Raw genomic sequence first — 9,820 nt, 5'->3', positions numbered from 1 at the left:
GGCTTGCATGTCTGCCCTAAGTGCTCCGTACCGTCTGGGTCAAACATTATGCGATGTATGAAATCATATCTCATCGTTGCATCGGATATGGGGACCGACCTGGAAGCAGGCTTTTCCCAGAATCCAGAACACTTTCCGGGCAGCTAACTCAGGGCGGGCAGGGCGGAGCCGCACGCGGCAAATAGGAAAGTGGGGTTTGGCGGGCAATCATCCGCTCCAGACCATTAAGACGCTGTGCTTTTGGCTCTTCCCGCCACAAACACGAACACATACCTAATCTACTAGGCTATCCGGTGTGTGTAATTGAGGGCACATTTACCTCTTACCCTCTTGCGACCTCTTCGCCAGTTTCTTTGCTCAAATTGTGTTGTGCAATTGCCAAAGAATCGCATACCTTGGCCGCGGAGTTTTTTCCGTCCATCTGATCGGCACGGCACATACCTAGGGGTCGGACCTGATTATGGCCCAGTCCAGACCACACTGCCCCAGATAGGTACCTACCTAGGTATTACCTTAGGCACCTAGGTACCTCCTTGAGGTACCTTGATGCTGCCGCACATCACGTGCATCCATTTTGTGTGCTCTTGTCACCGGAGATTGGAAGGTACTGTACGGATATACTTACCTACCTAGGCAAGTAGGTACCTACCAAGCTGATACCTCCATAACGAGGAAGGTGCAGGCCCGGGCTGCCGTTTTCCTCTTTACCACCGTAGGTATTGCAAAATCCCCCACCATCCCATTTCGACTTGTCATCATTCCCCTCGCCGCTCTCTGGATACGTAAGCGGGGTAGATCAACCCGCCAAAGACGAACTATTTCAACCAGCCGACGACGAACACAGATATCGGCATTATCTCGGGATTATCATATACCATTGCTTATACCACGGACGGTGCGATGAGGCGGCGGCGATAATCTGAACGTCGTTGACGTCGGCTAAGCAACCATTCCACAGGAACAGTACGGAATATATCCACCATTCGATGCTTTTCTCTCCCGTTCCAAGACTTCCTTCTTCCACCTCCTTCCATATATGCCTAGTGTAGGTACCGCTCTTTCTGCTCAGCCTTGCTCGCCTGTTTCAGTCTCTCCTGTCTTGAAAAGGTTTTCAAAGTCGTCTCGTCCATATTGACGACCCTGCCGAGGCGGTGCAGTTTGACAGATGAATGGCGACACCCTCGAACTGACCGCCCGATCGCCGGCTGGGGCCGCTCTCGACCGGCTGCGCCCTGGACGTTTCCGGACAGAGAACAGACAAGAAAAATCTTATTTCTGCCCGCTGACTAAGAGAAGTCGTCTGCCCGCCGACTAAGCGGAGTCTTCACCCGCTGACTAAGAGGAGTCGTCTGCCCGCCGACATCTCAGCTCAACTCTGGGGGTGGCGCTTTTCCTCTGTGCTGGTCCCTTGGGTGGCTCAAACGTCGCGCCGGCTGCATCGCGGTCGGCAGAGGCTGGGACGGCCGTGGGGTGGGAGAAGAAGGGGGAGCAGTCGAGAGGCGTGATCGTGGCACGGCACGATGATGATCCTTCATCATGTGGTTAGTGGACCCGCAACCAGTGTGCGCCCGGGCCATCTCGTCCTCGGGACCGAACAACGCTGGTCTTGCCCGAGATAACGATGATGGATGCCAAGATGGGTGTCTGTCAAAATCGACGCCATGACCTCAAGCATGGTCAAACTGACCATGGAACCAAGCAACACTCAAACAACACGGCAGCACACATGAGCCAACAAGTGCAAGACGCGGTTCAGCGCAGCGCTGGGGATGGGGACACCATATCACTTGACATGCCGATGGAGCTAGTAAGGCTGGGCGGCTAGGGCCGTTGTTGTCGTCGATCCTGGTTGATCGGGTGGCACTGCGCCAGGCCCAAGGGATATGAGATCGTCGTTTTACTAGGTATGGCTTCAAGGTTTGGAGTTTAACGTCAATGCATCGTGTTGATGGTCGACAGCCGTAGGTGTCTCGACGCCAGGGAATCGAGTGCGCCATGGACCCCGGGTGGAGTCTGGACAGGGACCAAGACTTACGCTGCGGTTATCTCTCGGGTAGGAAACCTGTCTTTTGCATGCGCCATCGATATGCCAGTTCAGAGACCGCGTGGCCGAGCGAGATGCTGCGGGCGGCGGCGGCGGCGGCGGCGACGATGTCGTCGTCACAGTCACCCCTCAGTCGTCGCCATATCACCTGTTTCCTGGCGCCGGTGACCACGATGCCAGGCAGCACTTGATGCATTGGGGCTTTAGCTCCCCGAATCATCCCATCCAACCAGCAGCCAGGCAGCCGTTGAGTTAAAACATAGAACTTGCTTATCGAGCCTGCAGGCCACTGACCAAGAATAATCGTCTGAAAAGGGGCCATCGCGAACCCTCAATGGCCGTGTCCAGTCCATCACTGCAGAGCGATACGACAACCCCCCCCCCCCCCCCCCTATCCCTTCTCCCCAGCCACAACGGGTGATGTCACGAGGTCGTATCATATTTCTTTCACACTCACAGAGTTCTTCTTCGGGCCCGGCGGGTTCGAGAGACGAGACTCTCTTTGTTGCCTTCTTGGGAGGGCACCTCGCGACTCTACTGATCGCTATGCAGCAGACCGAATGCGTCTAGTTCGGACCGACTATCCGTTTCATTCAGATGATCTGCACCGGCTTCTTCCGCCTTAGCAAACCTTCGCATCCAGTCGCATTCAGGGTCCTCCCCGAGGGCGTCAACGGGGAAGAACTACCGGGGCCAGGGGTCACAGACGATAGCGGGCTCCCAACGGGGCCCCACTCCCGGCAGTTGCGAGCGGGTTCCCCTCTAACCTTCTCGGCGGTAGGGAGCCAAGGGATCCCGGCAGGTACCTAGCATGACCGGGTGTGCCCATCATCGCTTGGCGAGGAGCAGCGCTGGTCCCAACATGCGACATGCGCCGATCACGACGCAATAGTCAGAACCGGCGGTCACAGAAAACAAGAGACAAGCCCTTTCCGCAGCCCTCTCGTGGACTCAGTTCGTTTGCGGTCGCCCTTGCCACCATCTTGGTCTGCCGCCATGCGGCGCGATTGGCGAAGATTCTGACGCGCGTCCCGGAGGGCTTCCCTCACCAGCACGTCGACCAGGGGTGGAGGGGGGTCGAGCAAGGGTCCCTTCCAAACGGCCAGCTGGCCGCTCAATCAGCCACTTGATTGACTGTAACGGGAGGACGGGAAAAGAAACAAGGTGTGAGACATGAGGAACAAAGGGATGAAGAAAACAACAGTTGAGCAAATATGGGAATCTGAACCTTTCCGAGTGTCTTGTGTCGATGAATAATCGACTCATCCCCTCGAAACAGAATGTTTCTCGAGGGTCACGGACAAAGGGGGACAAAAAAAGAAGTAGGAAACAAAGACGAACAAAAAAGCAAGTGGGTGACACGAGGTGACACGAGGTGACACGAGGTGATTGGGTTGAGCTATCCAGAAGGGTATCACAAGAGGCCTCGGCGAGGGGGGGGGGAAGCAAACACAAGCCCAACAAGAGGGGAAAACTGAACAGGGTCGTGGATCCTCTATCCCAAGAGCCGAGTTGCGCTGGAATTGATGACACGTCTTTGCCCAACGGCCCCCTCTTCCAGGACGTTTTCTTCTCCTCCTCGAACCCTCACGCAGCATTCAACTTCATCCCTTTGAATTGCATTAGCTCATCTTATGCCGCTCAGACCGCGGCCACATGCATCTCGAATACCAACCCCAGGCATAGAAGACGGACGAGAGTCGGCGGGGTAGACGGCAGAACTGTCGGCCACCTAGCCATGCATCACCCTGCAGTCTGCAGTCGGATCTACAGGTACTCTGCAGTGGCACGATGAACGATCCAGGCAGAGTTCGTCATGGTTCTCGAAGTGTGCGTGTATTTGGACCGTGATGTTTTTCACGACTGGTCTGAGCGTCCCAAGAAGCAGGGGGGGGGGGGGCTTCATCTTGATACCCAGACAACGACAACAACAGTCCGAAGGCGACATACCTCATCCGTCGTGCTCGGGATCCCTTCAGTGCTCCTGAGTCACATCATTACCAAACGAGCCGAAGGAGCGACAGTCGTGCGTATCACTATTCCTGTGTCGCGACGGGTTTGTTATTGGTTGGTGCTCGTCGTAGGACCGGGAGAGGAATGAGGGGTCGACTCACTCTCATTCGTTTTCCGATGCATTCCTCCTCACGGTCCCGGAATCCTGTCCTTTCGTTTGTTTTCCCCCGCCTCACTGTCTGACCCCAATCCCTAATAGAACTCAAACAAGTTGAGACGGAGGCTTATGTAGGTGCACGGGTTGGACCACTCACGGCGGCCGGGGGCGCGAGAACAGCGTGGCCATGAGGCGGGGGCCCGTGCCGCGGCTATCCGTTCGTCCATCCATTCATTTTTTTCATTCCCCTCTCCTCTACCTATACGGATACTATGTGTTGACTCGAGGAGTCGGTGATGTCTTGTTGATGGCGGTATCGGCGGCTGAGGTGCTTCCCAAGCCCTGTCCTCTGACCCCTCCCATGCACTCTCACACACTCTCTCACTCTCACACTCACTCACACTCTCACATACTCTCACACACACCCACACACACCCACACTCCCCACACGCCCAGATTCACAAAAGCCCAAGGCGATCGCTCGCACGCGCGCACACACACGCACCATTGATGAGTTGACAAGCATGACACCTCTACGCATAGCTTTATCAGGGACCTGCTTTTGGTTTTTCTGCGAAAAGGCAGTGGGCTGATAATGCTCATGTTTCTATTTGGGATATGAGGCGTTCATGATGAGACGCAGTGGCGCGCTGCCGTCGTCTCGCCCACGGTGCGTTCTTTGTCTCAGACGGGGACGCGCCTTAGCAGGTCGAACTTCCATAACGGTCCAGGCCTGGCGGATTGTTGTTTTTCATTTGCCCGCCATATGTCGCGGCGTCTCTCTCTCTCTCTCTCTCTCTCTCTCACCCCCTGTCTTTGCTGTCCCTCTTTCCACGACGCTATGCGAGGTAAGAGAAAGGGGGTCGAGAGAGGGGAGGGGGAGCACAAGAAGGATGCGCCAAGGGGTGATGGACTGGCAGGGAAGGCTTCTTCTGACGGCCCAGCCAGTCGGTACCGAGGATTCGAGTGGCCCGGCAGCCTCCGCCGATCTCCCGGTGTCCAATGGCGCCCAAGGGAAAGAGAGCGAGAGGGGCGAATCATGATGTGGAGAGAGGTTGGTTGACTGGCAATGACGGTGCCAAAAGAAAAAGTGGCCGGTTTGAAGCAAACGCAATAGCGTCGACGCGCGCGCAGAGGCTATGCAACCCGACAGGTCACCATAGCCAAGCGTGCTCGGCTACAGAACACTATTGGCCGGGCCCGAAATTTTGGGTTATTGGAGAGTGGGAAGGGGAAAAGAAAAGGAAAAAAAAAGAAAAAAAAAAGAGGGAGAGAGAGGAGCATAGACGGGAAAGTTGCTCCGAACTCGCCTGATTCTCGTCGCTACTACACTTACTACCGTCTCAACCTCTCTGCATGCCATTGGTTCGAGACAGAAGTGGCAGAGCCCAGGGAAAAGCAATGGGCAAAACCAGCATACCTATCAGCTCTACACTATGCGGCGGCTGCCCCGTGAACCTGGCAGAGAGACAGACGGCCCTCGTCTAGTTGTTGCCAATCAAAACTCGTTGCGCCACCGCATGCCCTCCCCCCTTTTGATCAGTCTAGAACGGGGTCTGGCGGTGCGCCGTTCCACTGATATTGATACATCGCGTCGACAGCTGCTTCCTGGCCTAGGCTGGATGGATATGCTTGGATTTTTGCTTGGATGCCCGCCCTTGTTCTTTTTTCTTTCTTTCTTTCCACCCTCGTCTTCTTCCGTCACGCGGGGAGGAGGGGGGGGGGGGGGGGGGGGGGGGCGCTACTGGACAATGTTGATTTGTTCAGTTTGGGGTTCGGCTTGGCGTGATGGATGGGCGCTATGCTTGATCAAATCTGGCGCGCGAGGTGGGCTTGCGTGGCTAGTCCACCAGTCTGATACCGGCCTAGGCGGGATAGCCTCGAGCTTTGCGTCACTTGATTGTCGCGAATGAATAGTGCCAAGTTGGGTCGTGCCAGGCTGGTTGGGTAGATGGACAGCCACTCTCCGGTATCTTCCAGAAGAGGAGGTGAAGGGGGGGGGTTGACAGCAGAGCGAACCGTTGAATCCACCGACGATGCGCATGAACCCATTTCATGGCCGTGTTCTGCGAGTTACGAGTATCTCTCTCATGAGGTGGTCTACCAACCACCACATAACATAGCCTTCCTCTTCTTGGACGACGTGTAGGCAGGACTTGGCCCAGGCTATGCTGCTGCTGCAGGGTCTCGTTCACCTCTGCCGACTTTTTCGTCCCCTGTTTCCTCTCTTCATTACCCTCGACAGTTTCGTCGTCCATATGCCCATCCCTCACCCAATCAGAGTTTTCTCGGTAGCGTTCCCACCCCCGCAGGACCCAATGCTGGGGCCCAAGAGGGGAGGGGGGTGATGCTTGATGCGCATGTCAGTGCGGCTCGTTGAAGGGGGAAGAGGGCTGTGGAATGGGGCACACCACCATCACACACGCACCCCCTCAGCCAATCGGGTATCAACACCCGCCTAGCTGACCGGGGGGAGGGCATTAACGTGATAAGTGAAGACTGTACTATGTATGAGCAGCAGCAACTAGCCGAAAGAGCCACGCCAGCCCTACATGTGCATTTCACCATTGGGTAGTACCTACGGAGTACTATGTAGGTAGTAAGCATGCCAGCCGTCTCCACGTTACCTCACCATGCAGTTGAATAATGGACTAACATAACCCGAGAGCAACGATCCTTGGGGGGTCAGGCGTCTAGTGCATTGATGGCGAATGAGTGCTGGCTGACGCCAACACCGCGCAAGCACACAAGGGAGCAAGCCATCATCTTCGTCGGCTCTCGCCCCCCGAAATCAAGGTCGGATTGTTGTTGTTGTTGTTGTTACCCGATCCTGCCCGCCCAAGCCCGTGTTGTGTGAGTGGTTTCTCGAGGGGGGGGGGGGGGGGGGGGGGGGGGTGTGAAGAGTGAGGGGAGGGGGGTATCTGTGTGCGAGATGGGTTCAGGGAACCCCCTTTTTGTCCCACCCCCCTCCCCTCCCCTCTTGCACGTGGCGTTCATCTATCTGAGCCTCCTTGGTGGCCAACAAGAAGACTCGACAGGAGGTTCAAGCAGGCAAAAGCAGGGAGAGCCAGCTGCGAAGACGAGGGTTGGGAGGAATGTAGTGCGAACGCAACCTTGCCGAGAACAGATATATCAAGCCTCCCCCCCCCCCTTCGCACCAGCTTCCCGTCTAAGAAAGGTTCGCTCTCCATAACAGATCAACATCATACGGACAACCGATTACTTATTACATCGTCTTCCCTCTTCTGGACTTCACTTACAGGACGTCCGGTTTCATCCAATCATCAACCAAAAAGAACCCCTACACACATATAAACCAACCCTCCCATCACTTCTCAGCAGCCATGCTGTGTATACTACCAGACGAGCTCCTGCTCATCACAGGTGTCACCGGCCACGTCGGCTTCGCCGTCCTCGTCCACGCCCTGAGGGCCGGCCACACCGTTCGCTGCGCCGTCCGCTCAGAGGCCAAGGCCGACTTCATCCGCTCACGTCCTCAGATCCGCGCCCTCTGCCTCCCCCGCGCCAGGCTCAACTTCACCATCGTGCCGGATATCACCGCCGACGGCGCATATGACGACGCCATCCGCGGCGTCTCCTCCGTCATCCACGTCGCCTCTCCCATCGCGACCGCCGACTCGGTGCCCCGCGAGCTGCACCAGGAGTACTTTATCCAGCCCGCCGTCCGCGGCACCCTCGGCATGCTCGAGGCCGCCAAGCGCGCCGGCACCGTCCGCCGCGTCGTCATCACCAGCTCCATCGCCGCCCTCGCGTCGGTGGACCAGATGGAGGGCCGCGAGCGCCGCGCGATACCCGTCCGGCCCGAAGAGCGGACGGGCTTCAAGCCCGAGCCGTACGAGAGCGAGTTCGCCGCCTACGCCGCATCCAAGGTCGCCGCCCTCAAGGGCGCCGAGGCCTGGATCGCCCGCGAGCAGCCCCGCTTCGACGTCGTCCACCTGCACCCGGCCTTCGTCATCGGCCGCAACGACATCGCCACCACGACCAACGAGGCCATCAAGGGCACCAACGCCGTCATCCTCGCCACCCTGCTCGGCAAGAAATGGGGCTGCAGCTTCGCCGGCGCCACCGTCCACGTCGACGACGTCGCCCGCGCCCACGTCCAGGCCCTCCAGCCCTGCATCCCGGGCAACCGGAGCTACATCCTCAGCACCAAGGCGCGGTGGAACGACGCCAAGCTCATCGCCAAGAGGAGCTTCCCCGAGGCCGTCGAGCGCAAGCTCGTCTGCAGCAGCGGCTCCGTCGGCACCGTCAATATCGACTTCGACGCCTCCGCCACCGAGGCCGTCTTCGGCTTCCGCCTGCAGGGCTTCGAAGACCAGGTCAGGAGCGTCGTCGGCCACTTTGTCGAGCTGCGCCTGAAGCGCCCGTCTTTCGCCTCTGTCGACTCCTCTCCCATGAAGCACCTGAGGCCGGAGATCGTCGCGGCATAATACAGAGGCTTTCATACGCGCCACTTTTTCCTTTTCCTGTTTATTATGACGACGGCTATGAATATCGTTCATCGGTGCGTGGGAGACAAGGGACTGCTTTCACTTCTTCACGCACACATTTTGGACCGGATTCAGGGGAGAGAAAGCAGACGAAAACATCGTGACGGCACGAGACGTGGCACATGGTTACAATTCGGAGATACTGAGCTCATCTGAGGAGGGGGGGTTAGATGAGCGTTCGATTCTATCGGGATACCCAGCGGCTAGAAACCGCCATTTTCTTTTTTCAACTTTTCAAGTCTATATTTTAGCTAGCCAAATCAGAACATATCAAGAATCCATCATCTTCATCTCATCTACTTTGCATGTGAATGTCCTCCTTGGCTTCCACCCCAGCTCCCAGACGCTCCGCGGCGTCTCACCACGGCCCAAAACGGCCGAGGGAATCATCCCGCGCCATCCCGACAGCTGGAAGCGAGGAGGGGTCACGAACCAAAACGCAGCCCGCGCGTTCAGCCTCGGTTTCCAGCTCTCATTTCTTTTTTCCCTCCTCCGTCCAAGGGAATCTGGAACTTGGCACGCGGGAGGGGCTCGTCTGGCGCCCCCCTCCGTCTCACGTTACTCTGACACTAATACTCCGAGACACCAGACGGACTGTTTCCTCGCGCGTGGTTCCGAACCTCGCTAATTCTGTCTAGCTCCCCCTCTCGAGGCAACCGAGGGTGTGGATGGGTGGCCGGGGGCACTCCGTTCTTCCAGACTAAACTATACTAGAAGACGCCTTACTCAGATCCTGTGAAAACTCCCAGTGCGCGCGTAATCTCCCCATATTCCTCCCTTGATCCCTTCCACGCCCCCCCCACCCACCCGGTTACCATCTTCCTTCAGCCCTTTGGTCCGCGCTGTCCGCCACGCTCGTCTGGAGGAAACGCCCGCTTTGGAGCTGAACGGCTGTACCAGACTATTGGGTCGCTCGACCAGGGCGTTGGGATGGAAGTGTGGCTTTCCTCTTCCATGGTGCGGCTACTGGTTTCCCTTTCGCGATCCGGGAAGCGGTTAGGCTTGATGCCCCCCCCCCCCCCGCGCGCGCATGTCTGCGCAAGCCACAGCGCGGTCTAGAACTCTGGACGTTGTCTCAGACGACGAGCATTCTCAGTCTTACACGAGCATCGGAGAATTATTGGGTCTCGGCGCGTCCGTCTGCTGAAGGCGGCC

At 57.4% G+C, this 9,820-nt stretch overlaps 1 protein-coding gene across 1 annotated transcript; it reads left to right on the top strand.

Annotated features, from left to right (window-relative positions):
• Positions 1–7,498: 7,498 nt before the first annotated feature.
• On the top strand, positions 7,499–8,605 carry GLRG_02045 (NAD dependent epimerase/dehydratase; the record flags this gene model as incomplete). Its single annotated transcript, XM_008092703.1, has 1 exon — positions 7,499–8,605. The coding sequence occupies one exon, from the start codon at positions 7,499–7,501 to the stop codon at positions 8,603–8,605; it is 1,107 nt and encodes a 368-aa protein (XP_008090894.1).
• Between the last annotated feature and the right edge of the window lie 1,215 nt (positions 8,606–9,820).

This window comes from Colletotrichum graminicola (genome assembly GCF_000149035.1).
Source record: "Colletotrichum graminicola M1.001 genomic scaffold supercont1.6, whole genome shotgun sequence".
In the NCBI taxonomy this organism is placed as follows: Eukaryota; Fungi; Ascomycota; class Sordariomycetes; order Glomerellales; family Glomerellaceae; genus Colletotrichum; species Colletotrichum graminicola.
This window is presented reverse-complemented; position numbering and strand designations above follow the sequence as displayed.